This window comes from Colobus angolensis, unplaced genomic scaffold, assembly GCF_000951035.1.
Source record: "Colobus angolensis palliatus isolate OR3802 unplaced genomic scaffold, Cang.pa_1.0 Scaffold70, whole genome shotgun sequence".
NCBI classification, from domain to species: Eukaryota; Metazoa; Chordata; class Mammalia; order Primates; family Cercopithecidae; genus Colobus; species Colobus angolensis.
Genome location: NW_012120710.1, coordinates 2,846,542 through 2,871,052, shown reverse-complemented (window position 1 = coordinate 2,871,052; position 24,511 = coordinate 2,846,542). Strand labels below are relative to the sequence as shown.

Sequence of the window (24,511 nt, the reverse complement as noted above, 5' to 3'; positions counted from 1 at the left end):
TTATTCTCATTAGTTATCTACTGTTGTATTAGTCTATTTTCACTCTGCTGATAAAGACATACCTGAAACCGGGGAATTTACAAAAGAAAGAGGTTTAATTGGACTAACAGTTCCACATGGCTGGGGAGGCCTCACAATCATGGTGGAAAGCAAGGAGGAGCAAGTCACATCTTGCGTGGATGGCAGCAGGCAAAGAGGGAACTTGTGCAGAGAAACTCCTGTTTTTAAAACCATCAGATCTCATGAGACTCATTCACTATCATGAGAACAGCACAGGAAAGGCCCACCCCAATAAATCAGTCACCTCCCACTGGACTCCTCCCATGACATGTGGAAATTGTGGGAGTTATAATTCAAGATGAGGTTTATGTGGGGACACAGCCAAACCATATCATCCCACCCCTGTCACCTTCCAAATCTCATGTCCTCACATTTCAAAACAAATCATGCCTTCCCAACAGTCTCCCAAAGTCTTAACTCACTTCAGCACTAACTCAAAAGTCCACAGTACAATGTCTCATCCAAGACAAGGCAAGTCCCTTCTGCCTATGAGCCTGTAAAATCAAAAGCAAGCTAGCTACTTTCTAGATACAATGGGAGTATAGGCACTGGGTAAATGCAGTCATTACAAATGGGAGAAATTGGTCAAAACAAAGGGGCTACAGGCCCCATGCAAGTTCAAAATCCAGTGAGACAGTCAAATCTTAAAGGTCCAAAATGATCTCCTTTGACTCCATGTCTCATATCCAGGTCGTGCTGACACAACAGGTGGATTCCCCTGGTCTTGGGCAGCTCCGCCTCTGTGACTTTGCAGGAGACAGCCTCCCTCCCAACTGCTTTCAAAGGCTCGCATTGAGCAGCTGTGGCTTTTCCAGGTGCACAGTGCAAGCTGTCAGTAGATCTACCATTCTGGGGTCTGGAGAATGGTGGCCCTCTTCTCACAGATCCACAAAGCAGTGCCCCAGTAGGGACTCTATTTGGAGGCTCCACACCCACATTTCCCTTCTGCACTGCCATAGTAGAAGTTCTCCATGAGAACCCTGCCCCTGCAGCAAACCTCTGCCTGGACATCCAAGTGTTTCCATACATCCTCTGAAATCTAGGCGGAAGTTCCCAAACTCCAGCTGTTGACTTCTGTGCACCCGCAGGTTCAACACCACATAGAAGCTGCCAAGGCTTGAGGCTTGCACCCTCTGAAGCCATGGCCCAAGCTCTACATTGGCCCCTTTCAGTCATGGCTGGAGCAGCTGGGACACAGGGCACCAATTCCCTAGATTGCACGCAGCATGGGAACCCTAAGCCTGGTCCACGAAACCACTTTTTCTTCCTAGGGCTCCAGGCCTGTGATATGATAGGCTGCTGTGAAGACTTCTGACATGCCTTGAATACATTTTCCCTATTGTCCTAGGGATTAACATTCAGCTCCTTGTTGCTTATGCAAATTTCTGCAGCCAGCTTGAATTTCTCCTCATAAAATGGGCTTTTCTTTTCTATCGCATTGTCTGCCTGCAAGTTTTCTGAACTTGTATGCTCTGCTTACCTTTTGAAACTGAATGCCTTTAACAGCACTCAAATCACCTCTTGAATGCTTTGCTGCTTGGAAATTTCTTCTGCCAGATACCCTAAATCATTTTCCTCAAGTTCAAAGTTCCACAGATCTCTAGGGCAGGGGCAAAATGTCCCCAATCTCTTTGCTAATACATAACAAGAGTCACCTTTGCTCCAGTTCCCAAAAAGTTCCTCATTTCCATCTGAGACCACCTTAGTCTGGACCTTATTGTCCATGTTGCTATTAGCATTTTGGGCAAAGCCATTCAACAAGCCTCTAGGAAGTTTCAAACTTTCCCACATCTTCCTGTCTTCTTTTGAACCCTCCAAACTGTTCCAACCTCTTCCTGTTACCCAGTTCCAAAGTCACTTCCACATTTTCCAGTATCTTTTCAACAGCACCCCACTCCTGGTACCAATTTACCGTATTAGTCTGTTTTCATGCTGCTGATAAAGACATACCTGAGACTAGGCAATTTACAAAAGAAAGAGATTTAATTACTCACCGTTTCACTTGGCTGGGGAGGCCTCACAATCATGGTGGAAGGCAAGGAGGAGCAAATCATATCTTACATGGATGGTGGCAGGCAAAGACAGAGTTTGTGCAGAGAAACTCCTGTTTTCAAAACCATCAGATCTTGTGAGACTCATTCATGAGAACAGCTCAGGAAAGACCACCCCCATAATTCAATCACCTGCCACCGAGTTTCTCCCACATGTGGGAATTGTGGAAGTTACAATTAAAGATGAAATTTGTGTGGGGACACAGCCAAACCATTTCAACCTTATATTTGCAACCTTCACTTTGATTTTTATATGACTACTGTTAACTCGTATTTTAATTTTGATAGTTTCTGTGTTGCACTTCTCTCATACCTTCTCAAACATCTAGATTTACCAACTTTTTTCCCTCAGTACTTACAGTCTCTTTAACTCCTTCTACTATGCCCTACAAGCTTTTTTCCTCTAATGGTAATCAAAGAACTTCTTGCCAGCAATGCATAATAAGCTTCTGTAATGGGAATAGAAACTACTTTCTTGAGTTCTTTAAATACAAAATTATCTCAGAACTACTTGAATACTCAATGACAGTTTCTCTAGTCCTTTCTTTAACTTTCCTTTTACATAGAGATAGCGTGTTTGACAGGTAGAACAGAGGGAATTTATAATATAAAGCCACATATATATTACTTAGTCATTAAATGATACTTGTCTTTATGTCTAGAAATGTACTTAAAGGAAATAGCATTTGCTATGAACAGTTTTAGCTACAAAATGTTACTACCACTTTTTACATTAAAAAATTAGAGATTTTCTAAATGTTCCAAGTTAATTATGACATATATGTATTCTTTTTAAAGGCTACATAATAATCCACTGTATGTGTATATCATATTTTCTTTATTTATTCATCTGTCAATGGACAATTGGATGGCTTCTGCCTCTTGGTTATTACATAATATATTGCTAAAATTATATAAGAAAGAAATATTTAATGAAAACTATAAAACATTGCTAAAAGAAATCTAAAAAGAGCCGGGTGTGGTGGCTCATGCCTGTAATCCCAGAACTTTGGCAGGCCGAGGAGGGTGGATCACAAGGGCGGGAGTTCGAGACCAGCCTGGCCAATGTGGTGAAACCCTGTCTCTACTAAAAATGCAAAACTAAGCCAGGCGGGTGGTGGCGCCTATAGTCCCAGCTACTCAGGAGGCTGAGGCAGGAGAATCACTGGAACCCAAGAGGCAGAGGTTGCAGTGAGCCGAGATCATGCCATTGCACTCCAGCCTGGGTGATAGAGTGAGACTCCATCTCAAAAAAAAAAAAAAAACTAAAAAGATGGAAATAAATGGAAAGATATCACACGTTTGTGGTTTGGAAGACCTAACACTGTTTAAATGAGAGCAATCTAGAGACTCGATGCAATCCCTATCAAAATCCTAATGCCATTTTCTGCAGAAACAGAAGAAAACATCCTAAAATACTCAAGAGTTCCCAAGTAGCCAAAATAATCTTGAAAACAGAACAAACTTGAAGGTCTAACACTTTTGATTTTAAAACATTCTACAAAGCAACAGTAATTAAGACAGTGTGATGCTGGCATGAAGACAGATATATAGGCCAATGGAACAGACTAGAGAGTCCAGAAATAATCTTTTGCATATATGGCCAAATGATTTTCAGCAAGGGTGCCAAGATTACACAATGGGGTTAAAAGATAGTCTCTTCAAAAAATGGTGCTGGAGAAATCACATATCTCCATGCAAAAGAATGAGGTTGGAACTTTATATAATGTATAAAAATTAATTCAAAAATGGATTGAAGACCCAAATGTTAAGACCTAAAACTATAAAACTCCTAGAAGAAAACATAGGAGAAAAGCTTTCAGGATTTTGGATTTGGCAATGATTTCTTGAATATGACACCCAAGAACAGGCAACAAAAGCATAAACGAACAAATAGAACTACAACAAACTTTAAAACTTCTACATATCAAATGACACAATTAACAGGGCAAAAAGGCAACCTACAGAATGGAGAAAATATTTGCAAATCATGTATCTGATAAAGGTTTAACATTCGGAATATACAAGAAACTTCTATAACTCAACAACAGAAACCAAGTAACTTAATTGAAATAGGGATAAAAGGCTTGAATAAATAATTATTGAAAGAAAATATACTAATGTCCAATAAACATATGAAAAGATGCTCAACGTCACTAACCTTAAGATACATGCAAATCAAGTCTACCACCATACCACTCTGAACACACCCAATCTCATCTGATCTCAGAAGCTAAATAAGGTCGGGCCTGGTCTGTATAATAATTGGATGGGAGAAATGCAAACCATAACCACAGTGAGGTATCACCTTACACCCATGAGGATAATCACTATCAAAAGAACAGAAATTGGCAAATATTAGCAAAGATGCATAGAAATTGGAATGCTTGTACACTGTTGGTAGGAATGTAAAATGGTGCAATCATTATGGAAAACAGTATGGAAGTCCCTCAAAACATTAAAAATAGAATTAACATGTAAACCATCAATTCCACTTCTGGGTATATATCTTAAAAATTCAAAGCAGGATCTCAAAGAGATTTGCACTTCCATGTTCACTGCAAAATTATTCACAATAGCCAAGAGGTGGAAGCACCCCTATGTCCATCAACAGATGAATGGATAAAGACAATGTAGTCTATACATACAAGAGAATATTATGTAGCCTGAAAAAAGAAGAAAATCCTGTCACATGCTACAAGGATGAACCTTGAGGACTTTCATTATGCTAAGTGAAATATGCCAGTCTCAAAAGGATAAATACTCTATAATTCCACTCATATGAAGTATTTAAAGTAATCAAAATCATAAAGACAGAAAATAAAAAGGTAGTTGCCAAGGGACTGGAGGATGATGGAGGGGAAGTGGGAGCAGAGCAAATCAGTGTTTAACAAGTATAGTTTTAGTTTTGCATGAGCAAAATTTCTAGAGATCTGTTGCAAAGCAATGTAAATATAAACACTGAATGTATACCTTAAAATGGTTAAGATAGTAAATTTAATGTCATTTTCACCTCAATTTTTAAAAATATTTAATCATATTCCTGATATATTAGGAATATTAATATAGAAAAAATACTTAATGATATTCCTGGTATATTAAGTGAAAAAGACAAATATGAGAATAGTATAGCATATCATTCACAAATAAAATATTTAAAGGTTACACATCCAAAATATGAACATTCATTAACTCTGTGGTGTAAAGCTACAGGTCTCTATAGTTTCTAAAAGAATTTATAAAACACACTTTTTACAATTCTGTGAGAGGCCACAACAATACAACCTTGGCCTTATGAATAGAGAGAAAGAGACATTTGTGATTTCTTCATTGATGCTTTGGATCTAACATTTTAAAGACATGCTTTCACTATGTAGATCTGGCAAGAAGAGGAGCTGCATTTGAGAACTGAAAATTTGAAAAGATTCATTAGGGATCCCTTGATCTTGAGTCTGTATCTTGGGTACATAAGATCTATTGCATGGCAGATATGCTCCCATGCATCTCTTGAGGTCAAGGAGTTGAAACTGTGATATTATTTCTCCAAATAATGTGTTCATCATGAAACCAAGAAAACTGAGAATGTTGGTAAGCTAACAAATTTACTTTTAACTGTTTAGCAATCTCATAAAGTTAGCCCAAAAAGTGCCTACTGCTGATCTGGAGCATGTTTTGCCACTAGCTGAAGATGTTACTAACATCCTCTCCAAATGCTGTGAGTCTGCCTCTGAAGATTGTATGGCCAAAGAGGTAAGACAATCTTTATTATTATTATCACCATGTGCCAGGTGTTGAGTGCCAAGTACTGTGTGGCAGGTACTCTTCTAAGCTCTATTTCATATGCAGTATCCTAACAGATGCTCACATGTATCCTGTGAAATATAAGTAATTCTTAACATCACTATACAGGTGAGAAAACAGAAGATTAGCAAGGGTCAATAATTTGAGACCACACAACTAGTAAGTGGCAAAGTCCACATGCAAAGATAAGATTATCTGATTCTCAAGACCTTATGCTACTTGCACTGTGTGGTATTCATTACCACATATGGTCATTTAAATTTAATTATAATTAAACATATATATTTAAGTTGAATATGATTTAAAATTCAATTCTTCAGTTATACTAACTGCATTTCAAATGGACAATGGGAGGAGCTACTTCTGTTTTATTACACTTTTTATAATTTGATGCCTATCTCAAATTTTTTTTTACCATTTTTCATTTTCATAATTCTTTAAAATGATTTAAATTTGAATAATTGCTTTAGCTGAAGGTCAGTCTCCAAGGTCTTGTCAATCTCTGTAGTAATAGATACATTGTGTCACCTTGTCTTTTTCCATTAAAAACACGTCTGTGTTAATAGATGTTTTTCTATAAGGATTTATAATGGCTAAATAGGATTCTGTTGCCTATGTCCATGTCATGTATTACATCTATCTACCTAGACACACCATATTTTTATTTTACTAATCCTCTATTGTATTTAGGTTGTGCTGATTTTTTTAAACATTTTAATAAAATGCAATGTTGCACTTAATAGCCTTATAGTTGTTGTCCTTTTATCCATAATTATTTTCTAAGTATAAATTCTTAAAAATAGAATTGTACATTTTTAAGACTTTTAGTACATATTAACAAATTGCCTTTCCAAATATTGTACCAATTTTCTTTCTGAGAGTATTCATACCGACTTTCATAAATGTGATGCCAAAGCTTGTAAGCCTATGTAATTCTTATTTTTAATTAACTGTTCGTTTTGTAGCTGCCTGAACACACAGTAAAACTCTGTGACAATTTATCCAAAAAGAGTGATAAGTTTGAAGAGTGTTGTCAAGAAAAATCAGCCATGGACATTTTTGTGTGCACTTACTTCGTGCCAGCTGCACAACCCCCCGAGCTTCCAGATGTGGAGCTGCCTACAAACAAAGATGTGTGTGATCAAGGAAACACCAAAGTTATGGATAAGTAAGTAGAGGTGATGTGAAACCATGTTCCCATTTTAAGTTCATCTGGACAAAAATTGGGGGCCAGCCAAATGGAGGGAAGGTATGCTATCACTCACTTCAAACATAGGCAAAGTACTACTTTTATGCTTTTCATGGACTTTAAGTATTTGTTAATTGATTGTAAATGACTAAAATTTGTGAAACATCATAATCAATTGCGTGTCATAGAAAGATTTTGGGTAGGGAGAAAAGAGCTTAGAGTTCCTAATTCTGCCTTCTCTGATTCTTGTGCACGGCCAAAAGAAGTGACTTGACAATTCTGAACATCAGCCTATTGTTAATTAATTTGAAAATATTAATACTTGCCTTATTTAGCACACAGATTGCTAATGAGAAATGCATGTAGAAATGTAAGTGAAAGTAAATGTGAAAACATGTATTTGTATACAATGCTGAACACATGTAAAATACACGCAACCAGAAATATTTTTAATATTATTAACTAGTTTTATCATATTACTTCTGGCTCAAAATCACAAATCAAAAGCCTAAAGTATACTAAACTTTTGGACAATAAGCATTTGATACAAATAAAAGAGATAGCAAGCACAGAATTTTTTTTCTTAGCATTAGCGATATTCATTTTTATTACATTTAGAAAGAGATTTAATGCAAAGAAATGGTAAACTTTTATCTTGTTTCATCCAACTAAAAAAAGAAGCAAGATAAATATACCATGGTTTGAATAGATGTATATGCATCATCATGGCATAAAAATATTCACAAATAGTTTGAAGCCACAGGTTGAAATATCAATTAGCAATCTCAGATGGCAGAAGTTATATAGGACTGAAACTTTAATTTACATTTTTCTAAACGTTTATTGTTTTTATAAGTGCATAGACAGCAGTGGGATAAGACATAATGAAGTAATTTACACAAACCTATTTTCACAGAAAAGCCTTTTGAAGTACCCACTTGATGTTTTATATGGGGTCAATTATATTATGCTTGCACAAAGACAGTTCCATATGCATTTGAAGTAAATATGTTTACATATAATATATTTAAATGTATATTATAAGCAAAGCTTTTGTTCAATATTGACTAGTCGTGATAGCAAGTATTAATAGCTTGTCTCTCAATGAAAGTATTTTATAATCCAAAGCCTGTTGATTTAGAGTCAGTCTGAGCTAAATCTCTTCTTTTTAATTAAGATGCAGAAACCAAGTGCTCTGCCTTTATGACAGATATTTCACATTTCAAAATGTAGGCCGGGCACGGTGGCTCATCCCCACAATCCCAGCACTTTGGGAGGCTGACTCAGGGAGATCACTTGAGGTCAAAAGTTCCAGACCACCCTGGCCAACATGGTGAAACCCCATCTCCACTGAAAATACAAAAATTAGTCGAGCATGGTGGCAGGCATCTATAATCCCAGCTACTTGGGAGGCTGAGACATGAGAATCGCTTGAACCCAGGAGGCAGAGGTTGCAGTGAGCCAAGATGGTGCCACTTCACTCCAAACTGGGTGACAGAGGGAAACTCCGTCACAAAAAATAAATAAATAAATAAATAAAAATGTAAATATATAACACCTATCTCCTTTTCTCTCTCATGCTAGGTACACATTTGAACTAAGCAGAAGAACTCATCTTCCAGAAGTATTCCTCATTAAAGTACTTGAGCCAACCCTAAAAAGTCTTGGTGAATGCTGTGATGTTGAAGACTCAACTACCTGTTTTAATACTAAGGTATATTTGCTAGATTTTCTTTATCAAGCACATAGATCAAGGGTTGGAAAATTATAGTTCATGAGCCAAAACTTGCTCACTGCCTGCTTTTATATGGCCTACAAACTAAGAATAGAAGAATGGTTTTACATTTTTATATTGCTGGGAAAAAAGCAAGAGAACATCAGTATCTCATGACCCATGAAAATTATACAAAGTTCAAATTTCAGTGTTCATACATTAACTTCCACTGGGACACAGTCATCCTCATTGTTTCTGCAAAGCTTACAACTGCTTCTGTACAGAGTTGAGTAGTTGCAACAAAGACCATATATGGCCTGCAAACCCTAAAATATTTATTATCCTGCCTTCTGTAGAAAATATTTGCCAATGCTTAATGTATATAATACTCATACTGATACAATATTTGGAATTTTGATTTAATGGCCAGATGGGACAACATTTCAAGACAAATAATTTTGTTATGCAATTATTGTTTTCTTACAGGGCCCTCTACTAAAGCAGGAACTATCTGCTTTCATTGACAAAGGACAAAAACTATGTGCAGATTATTCAGAAAACACATTTACTGAGTACAAGAAAAAGTAAGAAACTTGCTCTGGCTGTATCCTCCAAATTTATCAGTAATATTTTCTTAGTACCATGAATTGAAAGCATAGCTGAACACTTAAGCTTGTCTTCAGTGAACAACAAAAAAAAGGAGTTTCAATTAGGAGTTTTTTAAAGTAGTCAGAATCTCGTAGAGTGGAATAATCGACATTGGAGACCCCAAAATGTGGGAGGGTGGGAGAGGGGTGAAGGATAAGGAACTCCCTATTGGATACAGTGTACACTATTTGAGTGATGGTTACACTAAAAACCTAGACTTCACTATGCAATACATCCATGTAATAAAAATGCCCTTGTACTCCCTAAATCGTTTTATTTTTTAAAAAGTGGTTTGAATCTAACATCTGTATAGGAATAAGCTAAGTTTTTCTGGGGGAAAAATGTCATGTTTATCAAGTGAGCGGCCAATTAAAACAGCCACAAAAATATAGATTACAAAATCTATCTGCAGGAACTTGATTCAAAATGGCAAAATGAGCATATAGCTTAGCAATATTCTTACCCCAGAATTTTCTGTAGATATTGCTGTACAAAATTGAAGACCTATAAAACTGCTAAAAGTATTATCTAACTTCATGGCATATTGCCTGGCAAGAAGACCCAAACTTTCAATCAAGCATACTGTCAGCCATCAACAACATATATACCCTATAAATTAGAAATAGAAATGTTAACTACCAATAATGTTATATTATTGTCATTTTTCTCAATTAAGACAAGGAAAAAGCATTTTCTATAAATAGACATTAACAGTAAAATAATAGGCCATAATAAGGAAAGAAGTGGTACTGGGTTCTTGGGGAAAGTCTCCATTGAGAAGATCATGACATTTTTCCTAACTTTAGTAAATTTCTCAGATCCTATTCCCTACCCCTCAAATTTTTTTTTTTTTTTTGCATCCTCTGAGTCTCTTCTAGCCTCATTTGCACCCCCCAGCAGCTCAAACCTACTTGTTTCAACAATGCTTTTATGAAATAACTGGTCACCCTTACCCTTTGTCCCTTCTCAGCATCCATCCTTGCCAAGCCCAACTCTAGATTAGCTTGGGTCTCCTTATCTCCAATTGCCCAACGCTGGGCTGGCAAGCATTTCCTGAAGAAAGTCATAAAACTAAGCTGAGTTGTTCATTATGGGGGTGGAGAGATGCCGAGATCATCGATTGTTCAAATTGAAAGAATCAGGACATATCAAGTCCTATCACCATCCTGAAAGAGAGATGGAGAGTTCATTTTTAGTAGAGCTAAAAATAAGAGCCAAGGTTTCTTTACTCCCATATCAGTGTTTTCCAATAGTGAGTTGAGAAGTAGGTAAATTGAGGGTGAAATTATATAAATTATGAGAGAAAAAGGGGCATTAAGGTGGTATGAGGTCTTGTAAAGGAAATATTCTTTAAGGAATTTGAAATCTAAAACTGAAGAGAAGGTGAAAGGTTAGGAAAAAATAGTAAAGGGACTCTTCCATGTTGAAATAATGAGGAAATGAAAGAAGACTGGAATTCCAATTCAGCAGCGATTTGTATGTTTACTTTTATGACCTCAAAGAGGCATATGTTTCACTTTCTGATCTCAAATTGACTATTCTATACCACAGGTATAGAATTTTCTTGAGACAGGCAAGTATTTCATCTGAAATGGCTATTATTTTGCATTAGAAATTTGTATAAAATAAATACATGTAGTAAGACCTTACATTTAAATGGTTTTTCAGACTGGCAGAGCAACTAAGAGCAAAATTGCCCGATGCCACACCCACAGAACTCGCAGAGCTGGTTAACAAGCGCACAAAATTTGCCTCCAACTGCTGTTTCACAAACTCACCTCCTCTTTACTGTGATTCAGAGGTAGGAAAATGTAACCCTCTACTTAATACGGTAGAATCTTTTAAGAACGTATGCACTCAGATCTACTCATTTCTTTCCTGTTATTGAGATGTCATTATGTGACGACAGGCTTTTCCTGGTGTTATTATAACTTGGCTGTCTTTGCAATGAAAGTAAGAAACATAACTGCTTTCATGTTATGCTCATTTAAAAGCAAGTTGAGGCAGTTGTAAAACTTAGGAAATTTTATACTTTTTTTAAGAAACAAAAAAGTCTGTGAATACAGGCAACAAAGTATGTGTAGTGTTTTATGAATTGTGAGTTGTAACCTAGTAACAGCCTTTTTAAATGGAAAAGAGAAGAATAAGAATACAGTGAAAACATCAGAGTTCATTACCTTCACATGGTGAGGGTAAATTGCATTTCATATATCTATGTTTATGTAGATATATACATATGCGTATATAGGTGGGTAGATTGATAAAAAGAAATACTTTAGAAAAATGAGGTCATATCATACCTTCTATTAATATGTCAATTATAAAAATATTGCATTTAATTTTGTTTTAATATGACATAAGAAAAAATGCAACTGAAGAATTTCTAAAGGTCACAAATGTTTCATTACTATAAGAGCTATTTTCTAAAAACTAAAAATGATTTCAAAGAATATTAAAATTTTAGTCATTTTTTTATTACAAATTTCTTTTTTAGACACTATCAGTTGGCTCCAAACTCTGAAAGCTATAGATATTAGAACTCCTATATATCTTCCAGTTTCCCTCCCTACTCCCCCCAGTTTTGGATAGTTCTTGGATTCATCTTTCCTTAAATGTCCCTTCCCCTCATCCGTGTCTCCCCTTTTTCTTCCTTCCCCTCCCGCTTCCTGGTTCAGATCCAATATTGTTAACAATAAAATAACCCCTTCCCCAATCCCCTCCTCCTTTCTCTCTTTCCCCTTCTCTCCAGTAAATGTATTTCCATAGTTGCCAGATCATTTATTTTTTAATTTGTGCAAAACACGGGCAGTTCCGGCCAGACCTTTTTGTTTTCTCTGATAGTATTGATAGATGAATTAGTGTTTATCTAATCACTGCATCTGAGGCCTATTGGTTTTCTCCTATAAACCACAGTGTTATGTTGGTATCTTGTATTCTGCCCATCTTGATATAGACTGAAGGTGTGAGAGAGGGGAGGAGACCTCAGGTAGATTGTGTGGGCCTATTGTTAGTAGACCTGAGCTATGCTTCGACTTCTGAGATTTCAAGTGTCTTGTACTAAGATTTCTTTCACCAAGTCAGTATCTGCCCTATTCTCATGGGGAGGGGTGTGTTTTGCTGGCCTTTTTCAGAAAATGTCAGCCCATATGTTCACATCCTCCATTTTACCTGTTACTCTCCAGCAAGCATTTCATTTTTTTAGAAGAGTCAAAAGACAAAAACAACACTTCATTTCACTTTACTGCTGATTTGGAGACATTAGTAATAACTCCAAGAATTGTGTTGTGTTACCCACCCTATTTCTCAAATATAGAGGCAGGGTTAGGAATAATTCTATGCCATACCAAATGCTAGTTAGGTTAAATGATTTCATGCCAATTAGAAGCCCTTAAACTCTTGTTTTGCTTGTTTGTTTGTTTGTTTGTTTGTTTTGAGATGAAGTTTCATTCTGTCACCTAGGCTGGAGTGCAGTGGTGAGATCTCAGCTCACTGCAACCTCCACCTCCTGGGCTGAAGTGATTCTCCTGCGTCAGCCTCCTGAGTAGCTGGGATTATAGGTGCGCACCACCACGCCCAGCTAATTTTTGTATTTTAGTAGCGATGGGGTTTCACCATGTTGGCCAGGCTGGTCTGGAACTCCTGCCCTGAAGTGATCCGCCCACCTAGGCCTCCCAAAGTGCTGGGATTACAGGAGTGAGCCACCCACCGCGCCCAGCCAGAAGCCCCTTTCTATAAGTTAAATAATTTCAGAATTTACCTGAAGTTTTGTTCATCTATCAGCTGCGAAAGCAATAAAGCCTAGCTTCTATTAGACTGAATTTAAAAATATCCAAGAACTTAATTTTTTAAAAAGCAGGTCACAGAAGTATAAATGCTCAAAGAAAACTATAAAGATCATCTAGAGTAATTTCTCACTCAGTTAATTCCTTCCAGAGGTGCATTCAGCCTCCATTTAAATATAATCAATTTATCTACTCGTAGGAGTCGAAACGGAAATGGTCGATTTCATTGCCAGATAGCTGCATTATGAGAACATTCTTCTGTAAATTAAGCTGTGATATTCCCTTTGTAATTTCTCCTGCAATCACCCTGGCTTTCTCTATCAACTAGAAAATGTCTATTCTGTCTTCGCAATAGCAGCTTTTTTATACTTGAAGTCGCTTTTTAAAAATTAAGCTGTGTAAAGTATTTTTTTATAGTATTGGGCTATGCATTCCAAATTTCTTAATATTCATATTGTAGTAAAGTTTTATTTGTTTTGTTATGTTTTGTTTTGTTTTATTTTATTGTGCAGTGCCTAAGAAAAAAGTCTTAGTTTGACAAATGGAGCTACATCTTTTTCTAATGTCCTCCTTATAGCCTTAGGGATTCTGGTTTCTTTTCTGATTTCCATATTTACACTCTGGTCTGAAACCTATTTGCTAATCTTGTTTGTAACAATTTATAAAGTCAGAATTCCAGATGGCGAGAGTACAGTAGAATAAAAGTCTTTTCTTTAAATTCTACTGACAAATATGCCATCTTAATTGTTCATTAAAATTCAAACTAAGATTCTCAATATAAAAACAGAAAAAGCTAGATTGTCAGAATATTTTGGTCATTGTGGGCACTAAAACATTTTTAGCATAAAATAATTAATTAATTGGAACAGTTCCTTCCTTTCATACCAAGTTGCTTTTGGTAACCTAAATTTAATATCAATTTAAGTGGCCTTAACCTAGAAAAATAAAATCACCTTACATAGAAGTGTTTGCTACCAGAAAAATTTGCTCTGAGAGTCTGTTATTATGACAGAAGAAGAAAACCGTCTAAACGTCCTTTAGATTGTATAAGAAATGTCACTTTTGAAACCCTTCCCTGTGCCTTTGCTATCTGTCTATACAAATATGCACTGTCCTGCCTGACATCATACAAGACAAACTGAGCTTAAAGCGCAAATTCATGCTTCCTAAAAGCCCCTGGTTTTTCATTTCTTTGAGTTGGTTTTCAATATATTTTTCATTATAACATATTGCCATTCAAATCACTACAATGATGAGAAGGCAGGTTTATAGCTCTCTCTCTTCTTGCTTTATCGCTAGTAAATTTATAGCAGCTGAGTAGCCTATCTTTCAGCAATTGCTAAAGTAGGGTGAGATGAATGGAGTTGTTGAGATACTTGTGCATATTTGATTATTCAGAGCACTCAGAGATTAAATCCTCTAGTATTTCCATTAGCCTTCTGATTGCCTTTGTAAACTGATCTCATAGCTAGGTAGGCAAGTTCACCCCTCCTTTCTGACTTCACGTTAGTGCAACATCCATTTGAATAGCATTCTCTTTAATTTCCAATGCCTAATGTGAATGTCCCACTTGTCCTATAATATTTGGATCCTAATTTGTGAGATCTCTTTGTCATATATTTGCTTGAAAAAAATTTCCTTAAAAGAAATATCCATCTACTCCTTTCACTCCAAGTCACTTATACCCAGGGATCAGTCTCTACTTGTCATTCCAAATACACTTGGCACAACTACTGGAAGATTGGCAAAAGGGGCTTCTGAACCATACTAATTTAGTGTTTCATTACATGGAAATTTAGTGTTTCCTCACCCCAACCTTGAAATGACCAGGACATAGAACAACCAATGTCATTTTCTTTTGGCTTTACCGTGGCACTTGTAGAACTGGTTCCTTTGTTTATGCCAAAAAAAGGCCCATTTGCCTGCAGAAAAACCTATAGTTACAAAATTAGACTTGCAGTCTTTTTTTTCTCTTTCTACCATCATTCAGGCAGAGCATCTCTATGCTTCCTTTAAAATGTTTCAACAGACTGCTAGTGAGCATCAGATATGATTTCCCAAAATATTCCAAAAGTCATTGTAATATGCTGAAATTGATCACTAAAATCTTGAAAACATAGAGACAAATACAAATAGCCAAGTGGAAGTGGGGCAAAGAGGAGACCGACAAGTAGAGTAATATACCGTCTACCCCCATGCTCCCCTCTGTCTTTCTTATATCAGGAAAAACTAGTATATTCACTGTAGTTTGTTTTATCTCTCGGTATAACTCGATTTTATAATCCTCAGTGTCGTAACTATTGTTGATTAAGTCACTGCTATATGTTAAGCAGAAATATTAATAGCCTGGCATATATGTATTTATAGAATAACCAAAACAGTTCTAGATATTAATTATTATTTTAATTCCCCCTTTTACAGATGGGTTGAATAAAACTTACAGAGGTTATATGATGTTAGGAAAATCTAAGTTTATTCTGTATTAGTCTGTTACTCTTCCTCAATGTCCTTATCATAGACTTCAGCCCTAACTTAGCTAATCATGACAAAAGCAAAGTATTGATAGAAGACTATTGACTGAAAATCCAAAATTATTGTTAAGTAGCAAAAATGATACTGGGTTGGTAATATCACCCTGAATTCTATCCATCTCACTTCCTTGGACTCTTCCTCCATTAGATATACTCTCTTCTTTTGCATCAACATTTCTACCAGCTCTGTCTAATTTGTATTAAAGTTACTCTTCTCCTTATCTCAAAAAATAATAAATAAGGCACTTTATATGCCTCCTAGCTATATTTCTTTCTCCTCCCTTACAGCCAAGATTCTTGCAAGAATACCATATACTCCAGCTCCTCACACTTATTAACTCCTCAACCCTTTGCAGTCTGGCTTTTGTTGGTACCATATGACTGTCAACAAAGGCACACCAACAGTATCCTTCTTGCTAAATCTAATAAACATTTTTCAGTTCTTACCAGGTTTCTCCTTAAAACACTTGATACTGATAAGTATTCCTTTCTTCTTGAACCAATTTACTTAGCATCTCTTAGCATCTGTATTATTATTTTCTACTTTTTGTCTTTCTATGATTCCTATCTTCTTGTTCTATTTCATGTGTCCTCTTCCTTTATCTATCTCTTAAATTTGTTTACAGAGTTTTTCCTTGCTCTTCATTTCCATGGTACTACATTTTCTCAACTGTTTTCATCAATGCTTATGCTTTTAATCTCCAAATCGCTACCTCCAACCAAGATCTCTCCTTCAGCATCAGGCTTTTTATCCAACTGCCTATAGGACTCTCTTCTCCCCCAGCATCTTGTCCCATAAGAAATTTAAAATCAACACAGCCAAAATATTTTTCCTATAACCTGCTCTATGGTTTTGAGTTTATGAATACTATCATCATTTACCCATTGCCCCACGATGAAAATTTAGTGACTCTTTTTATTTCTCCTTCTCTTTTTCCATATGCACCAAATAAAATTCCAAATCTCATCAATTCTAACTCTGCAGCATCTCTCAATCTCCCACCCACGTTCTTCTACATTCTTGGTATTTAGTTTCAGGCAATCTTTCACCTGAATTACAGCCTGTCCATTGGTCTCCCACCTCCAGTCTGCCCACAGTGCCTCACATCCAATCCCATCTCTATAGTGAGGTCAAATCAACCTTTTTAAAACACAAAAATGGTTAATACTCTTCTCTAATAGTTCTCATTGCTTTCAAATTAAAGTGCTTTTTTTAAAAACAAAATACAGATATTTTGGACCTTGATTTCTTCTCCAAGTAGTGACTTGCTGTCATCACTTGTTGTGCCTCCTACTTGGGTTCTCGTGAGCTACTTGCAGTTTTCCAAACACATGAAACTTGCTCTTACCTCAAAGTCTTTGCATGTAGTGACTCCACCCATTTGCCCTATTTCTCATCAGGCTTGCCTTGGCTGAATAGTTCATCAGGCTTTAGGGCTCAAGTTAGAAGACATCTCCTCCTCTGAGAATTCTTCCCTGGCACTCAAACTTCTCTGTTGTCCAATAACATTCTGTATGCACCCAATAATTAGCACTTACTAAACTCTACTGCCATTTTTTCTTGTCTACTTTTCCCAGCAGACTGTAAGCCCTTCAATGGCAGAAATTATGTAAAGCTAAATAAATGTGAAGGGTGGCTAATAAAAACTGCAATGTAACATTGCATCTTGGCAAAAATCCTTTCCTCTAACCAAGGTTTCAAGATTTTGTATACCTTCTGCATGATCTAATAGGCTACAAATGAAACACTTAATAAGTTATATAACATTCTTTTTTCATTATCAGATTGATGCTGAATTGAAGAATATCCTGTAGTCCTGAAGCATGTGTATTAACTTTGGTAAGTATATTTTTTTAAATGCAGGACCAAAGAATCCAGCATTGTATGATATATTTTAAATATCAAAGAATTGGAAGGAGACTTTAATAAATTTATTTTTATCTGCTCAAACTCATTTTACAGATGAGAATATTAAGCACTGAGAAAAGTTAAAGAGCTTACACTTTCACAAGAGCAAACAGTCAACTTCTGATATATTTAAGACTAGAATCCAGGTTTACTGGTCCCCTGCCTTGTGCTTCATCCATCATAATCTCACATGTAACATAATGGCAGCATAAAGAACATTTAAAGGATTCTGCCCGTCTCTACTAAAAAATACAAAAAAACTAGCCGGACGAGGTGGCGGGCGCCTGTAGTCCCAGCTACTCGGGAGGCTGAGGCAGGAGAATGGCATAAACCCGGGAGGCAGAGCTTGCAGTGAGCTGAGATCCGGCCACTGCACTCCAGCCTGGGCGACAGAGCAAGACTCCATCTCAAAAAAAAAAAAAAAAAGATTCTGATGTTCTGATGCACTTCAATAGGAAGAACTCTGAGTTTAAAGACAGGGTTCATCAAGTCTTAAAAATGACACAGCAAGGACCTTAGGAGAAAAGGGACCTTCTTATTCAAATTAAAACACTACTGTTGAAATAATGTTACTTGCTTTTTTCAGTTACTATATTTTCACCTATTAAAAAATGCCAGATGTAGATATTAAGAACATAAAATGGTTTATTCCTACATAAGTTCACATCTTAAACTGAAGTTGACCTGAACTCTGCACATTTCAACAAAAATATTTTCTCTCCAGATTCAATTGTATTTATGCTAAAGATATTATGCCTGAGACTTTTGATGCAAACTTGTTTGGATCTCAGTTCTTAGCTGAACTGAGGCTTTTTAATGATGTCAATTTTTATTTTGCTGACTTACTGACAACCTGCCCAAAATAATGTGGAAACAAAAGCCTTCCAATCCATTGACTAATAACATTAAATCATTTCGCCATATTCAGCTTTTCAACTATTAATTATTTAAGTCTTCTGAAGTAGTAAAAAAGAAAATTAACACTCTGAGAACCAGTACAAGGGGGATGATCAAGAAAACTCGTATTTGAAATCACCCAACCTGGATTAGAATCCCCACTCTATCTGTGAATTTGAGCAAGTTATCTAACCTGTCTAAAGATGAGTTTCCTTTCATGTAAAATGAAATTTTCAATATCTCCCTCACAGTGTTGTTATAATGATTGAGATGGTATATATAAAATATTTAAAAAGTAGTAAAAATGAGTATTAGCAGTAATACTAGCAAAGTTGTTGCACTGATGCTCCTACTACTACTGATATGAATCTAAACTAAAAAGTTTTCCTGCCCGTATATTTTTGTGCTTTGGTATACAAATATCATGTCCTAAAGATAAAGTAAGTTCTCTAAATAATTTTCCAAGGAATAAAAATCAAAATGCAAGTTACTTGAAGTGTAAATATTCTAGAGTTAAAATAATTTCTGATCTCTGTTGCTGCTAAATTATTACATCTTCCCACCATTTGAATGAATCTACTTTCTCTTTATCTCAATCCACATGTAATAATCTCCAAAGAATTAAAATCACAATATGCAACAGTGACCTCATCTCTCATCCTTCAAGATTTATTAAGCTTTGATTAAAAGTCAGGGTTATTTGGAAAGCTATATAACTTTGATTTTGAATATGTTTTTCACCGGACTCTGTTATTATTCAGAACTCAGAGTGCATTTCCTTAGTGTTGTATATTTTCAGGCTTTGGGAAAACTAATTAAAATAGGAGAAGGTATCCTAAGATAAGTAAGGAGGAAGTAATAATTTGATGGATTTCAAGAGATTTCTTTTCAGAACAAATTTCAGAAGTATTTTTAATGCTAACTAAATCAAGAGATAAACTCAGTTTGTCAGTGACAAATTAATGAAGATTCTAATATACCGATTCTTCTGATTCATGGTCATTATCTTCATCTGATAAGATGAAGAAATGAAATTTCTTATTCCTCCTGTTAGTCTACATTTTTTTCTGGCCTTTAATTAATCCTTTGATTTCTATGCTACTCAATTGTTTGGCTACCCAAATACATTTTGATCATCGGGATGGATTATTCACATATTCACATATTCCTTCCTAAAATTATTCACATATTCCTTCCATGGATTTTGGTAACATACATTGACTGTTTTGAGCTCAATTTTATTCACTGCTTGTTTATCACTATTGCATTCTGCAATGATGAAGGCCTACCAAGGTTCAATTATTTCGGGAATAGTTACATAGCTTTGATGCACTATAAAATGCAAATTATAGTTTGTTCACAAGGTTATAGGTCTGAGGGATTTGATATCCAGAAATAATGGGACCACGGTTTTACCACTTATCTTAGGTTTCCAGAACACAACCAACTCATTGCAGTTCCTGGGTTCCAGGGGGAGTTTCATAGCTGTATTGCACAACTGTGAAGTCATTCAACTATCAGCAGCATTACCCCCAAAATGACACAATCCTAGTCATGAGCTGCTCTAAATCCATGTCTTAACCTAATGATTTCAGAGTAAGTGCTGAGGACTTTCCCTCAGTTAGATCAGTCTTTTCTTCATATATTAAACTATTCAAGTAGAAAATATCCATTTTCTTCAATGATTTTTCCCTTGCTATAACAGGTGATCCGCAGAAGTGGCACATTGTTTAGAGTGAATCAGTTCCTAAAACCTACGTGTTTCATTTCCATTTAAGCCTACCCATCTCTAGTTAGGGATTTGAATCACTCATAGAAGTTGAAGCCTTTTGTCTCAAGGTATTCCGATCCCTAGTAATACCTATGATTCATGTCTTCCGGTCAACAGTTTCACACTATTTCACTCTCAATTAGAGTCTTATTAAAAACTTCAATTCTCATCTTGACAGTTATTGGTCTCCTTGATCAATCTTTTCCTTCAAGCCTTCAAGCTCCAAATTGATTGTGGCCACACTTGCATGCACTTTTGGAGACAGAATCTCTGTCTCTCTTTCTGCTCCGCCCTACCCCCGCCACCCCCGAGATGGAGTCTCACTCTGTTGCCCAGTCTGGAGTGCAGTGGCATGATCTCAGCTCACTGCAAGGTACCCCTCCTGGGTTCACGCCATTCTCCTGCCTCAGTCTCCCGAGTAGCTGGGACTATAAGCGCCCACGACCACACCCGACTAATTTTTTCTATTTTTAGTAGAGACGTAGTTTCGCTGCATTAGCCAAGATGGTCTTGATCTCCTGACCTCATGATTCGCCCACCTTGGCCTCCCAAAGTGCTGGGATTACACGCGTGAGCCACCATGCACGGCAAATCTCTGTCTCTTAATAAATCTCACAATGCCTGGTATTTTTTGTTGTTAGCTTTGGAAGCAAGTCGTAGTCCCTCTGGGTTGCCAAAAGCATAAATGAGTTGGTACACAATGTAGAATCAGATTGGGTGAAAATATTTTAGATACCAGAATCACACCCAGCACAGAGAGTTGCTCACACTATGGAGAAACATAGGAACTGAGGCTGTGAGGGAACAGATTTGTGTCTCTCATTGCATCCTCACTCCAAAGTATAAACTCATTGAAGACAATGAAATATGGAATTTTTTATACCGTGCAGATAGAACTATGACATAACTATATTATATTGTCTTGGAAGAGGGAAAAAATTAAGGGAGACTATTTGGCTCTAATACAAAGTAGAAGATGATTTGATAAAAATTCACGCTTAGTGTTTTGCTAAAATTAAAACTACTGAACTATTGTCTCAATTTCATGATTGGGGGACTCATTACGCCACTGGATGACAGCTTTACCCTGGCCATAATTGTTATTACCATAGAACAGAAAGTCGCATTCATCGCCAGTTAAAAATGTAATTTAAAAACACTGCACAGGCTGGGCGCGGTGGCTCACGCCTGTAATCCCAGCACTTTGGGAGGCCGAGGAGGGTGGATCACTCTCCTCGGCAGGAGTTCAAGACCAGCCTAGCCAATGTGGTGAAACCCTATCTCTACTGAAAATACAAAACTAAGCCAGGCAGGTGCTGGCGCCTGTGGTCCCAGCTACTTGGGAGGCTGAGGCAGGAGAATGGCGTGAACCCGGGAGGCAGAGCTTGCAGTGAGCTGAGATCGTGCCGCTGCACTCCAGCCTGGGCGACAGGGCAAGACTCTGTCTCAAAAAAAGAAAAAAAAGAAACACTGCACAATATGCAATGTGCCCTGGTGTATGACATATAAAACCATCACTATTGGTATTGGGACTGTCTTACATTTTTTTCTTATTCCGGACCTATGAGATGGGCCATAGTGGAGATATGGGTCATCCTAGACAGAGTCATTTTTGGCATAAATATTAAAATAGCATGAGGTTATATGCGTCTGTTGAGCAGTATTATGGTTGTTGCCCGTTAGCTCTGTTTTTCTAACATAAAATTCATTTCATTATTCTCATAGACCTAGAGTTGGAGCCACCCAGGGGAATGACCTCTGATGACCTAACCTAAGCAAAACCACTGAGCTTCTGGGAAGACAACTAGGATACTTTCTACTTTTTCTAGCTACAATGTCTTCATACAACGATAAGTATGATGATTTGCTATCAAAATAAATTGAAATATGATGCAAACCATAAATATGACTGAGAATGATGTGGCTCTGCACAATGTTGATCTTCAGAACTGTTCCTGTGTCTTTCACAGAAATCCTGCAGTAGGCAGTCTCATAAGGCCTGTTTTTGTCTAGATCTCTGCTGTTTCCTTCTAAAAGACTCAACATTAAGCATGCACTTTACAATTCCCAATACACTAAACTCCATTACCTGATTGATTTTCAGGCTTAGTAGGCACCATTAAGAAAAAGTTAGACTGGGCACAGAGACTCACGCCTGTAATCCCAGCACTTTGGAAGGCCAAGGCGGGCAGATCACAAGATTAGGAGTTCGAAAGCAGCCTGGCCAATATGGTGAAATCCTGTCTCTACTAAAATTACAAAAATTATCCGGATGTGGTGGCATGTGCCTGTAGTCCCAGCTACTCGGGAGGCTGAGGTAGGATAATTGCTTGAACCTGGAAGGTAGAGGTTATAGCGAGGGAGATGACACTACTGCACTCCAGCCTAGGCAACAGAGCAAGACTCTGTCTGAAAAAAAGAAAAGAAAAAGTTACACAGTCTTCCACCACAAAGCCTAGAATGTCTCACTTTTTAAAAACTAACAGCCGAAAACTAACAATAGTAACAAAAATACTCCTGAAACTACCTTCTTGCTTCCAGCTACAAGTTGCTTGGAATTAATTAAATAGTATCTGTCTTGCAAAAAGAAAATCTTTATAGCTTGAACAAGTTTACTTTTACAAAAAACTCCTGAGAGAAATTTATAGAGACAAAGTTCTAAAAACATGATTTTTCTGCTTAATTCAATATGTCACATATAAAAATATATACAACATTCTATGTGCCCTCTTTGCCCAGGGAAAATGAAAGTGTTCTCTCTATTCTGCTTTAAAGGAAAGTTCATATTTTCAGAATAAATACCTCTTGGAAACTACTAAAAACCATGCAGCCTTCTATATGCACAGTTAATTGCATCAGGGAATTTGAATTCACCTGTTAGATGTAGAGTTATACAATAGATGAAGCAATTTTATGGCATATATAATTTGAGCCAAATTAACTAACATACCTGTCACTCCTCAAAATTCTAAGTCCCATGAAGGAGGATTTCATTAAGTGAGCCAAGGTCAAGTGACCATGCCTGTAGCTGCCAAGAACTGGGAAATAAAATGCCTGCCCCTTGCAGCTTCTATGTAGAAGGTGCAGCCCTACCTTTCACAAAAATTTCAAAATGAGAAATAAACCTCAAACAGAAGTTCTTTGGATGACAGAAAGTCAAAAAGCAGCAAACTATCTACGAATATTTAGGTAGCATTTTACATTTTAAAAAAAATTCTCTTTCGAATATTACCTTACTGAAGCTTCAAACAACTCTGAGAAGTAGGTATCATTGCACTGATAAGACACAAGGAGACTGAGACTCCAAAAATGTAAATCAGTGGCTCTAGGTCACAGAGTTAGCAAAGAACAAAACAAGGCCTTAGTTTTCAATTGCAGTATGGAAGGCAATTTCAATTGCAGTATGTCCATGGAAGGCAAATGGACATACCTGATGAATGTGTTCCCTGATCAAATTAGTTTTACCATCAGTATAGCATATCTCTTCTTTGAAGAGTCACAGAGTACTGTATATAATTCAGTGCTTCCAGATTTATTTGCTAACCCCTTTTCCTTTGACTATTTCCCAGAATTATTCTCTATAAAATTAATTTTGGAAAATTATTTTCTTATTTGAGAAGTTACATTTATAAATCATTCATTAACTACTGCAAACTGGTCCATTTTGGTAAAGTATTTTCATGCTTGACATGATAGAACTGGGTGTTTTTTTGTCACAAAGTAGTCAATAAATATACAATTCACTGAAGTAGGGTTTTCATAGTTCCTATGGATATATTTTCCAGCACACCCTAAACACATTTCACAATTTTTTCTTATATTAAGAATCGCTGACAGATATATTGTAATTTTAGTAAAAGAGTTTTAATGTTAGATCTTATATGCATAATGATGTCATTTGTTCCATTTCCTAGGAAGCAGAGCTCTGTTGATAATATATTGCCAAATTTTATGCCTGCTTCCTAAGTGCTGCTCAGCATTAAAGAGATGCTTTTGAATTTCCATCTACTGTCAACCATAGCTGATCTCACTAGTGAATTTCTCTTATATAAGATGTCCTCAATTTTTTATACCTTACATATCACCTTCATCCAAACACCTGGGTCCTCACCATGATTGAAAATAAACAAACAAACACGCTGTAATTTTGTATTAGTC

General features: G+C 36.6%; 1 protein-coding gene across 4 annotated transcripts in view; it reads left to right on the top strand.

Annotated features, from left to right (window-relative positions):
• GC (group-specific component (vitamin D binding protein)) overlaps window positions 1-22,257 on the top strand; it is a 60,335-nt gene extending 38,078 nt beyond the window's left edge. For all 4 annotated transcript variants that reach the window (XM_011927133.1, XM_011927132.1, XM_011927130.1 and 1 more), the window contains 7 exons: window positions 5,732-5,861; window positions 6,878-7,080; window positions 8,686-8,815; window positions 9,302-9,399; window positions 11,132-11,264; window positions 17,562-17,616; window positions 22,079-22,257. In XM_011927133.1, coding sequence (XP_011782523.1) covers window positions 5,732-5,861; window positions 6,878-7,080; window positions 8,686-8,815; window positions 9,302-9,399; window positions 11,132-11,264; window positions 17,562-17,591 — 724 coding nt within the window. In that variant the 3' untranslated portion in view covers window positions 17,592-17,616; window positions 22,079-22,257. The remainder of the gene's footprint in view (window positions 1-5,731; window positions 5,862-6,877; window positions 7,081-8,685; window positions 8,816-9,301; window positions 9,400-11,131; window positions 11,265-17,561; window positions 17,617-22,078) is intronic.
• Window positions 22,258-24,511: the final 2,254 nt, after the last annotated feature.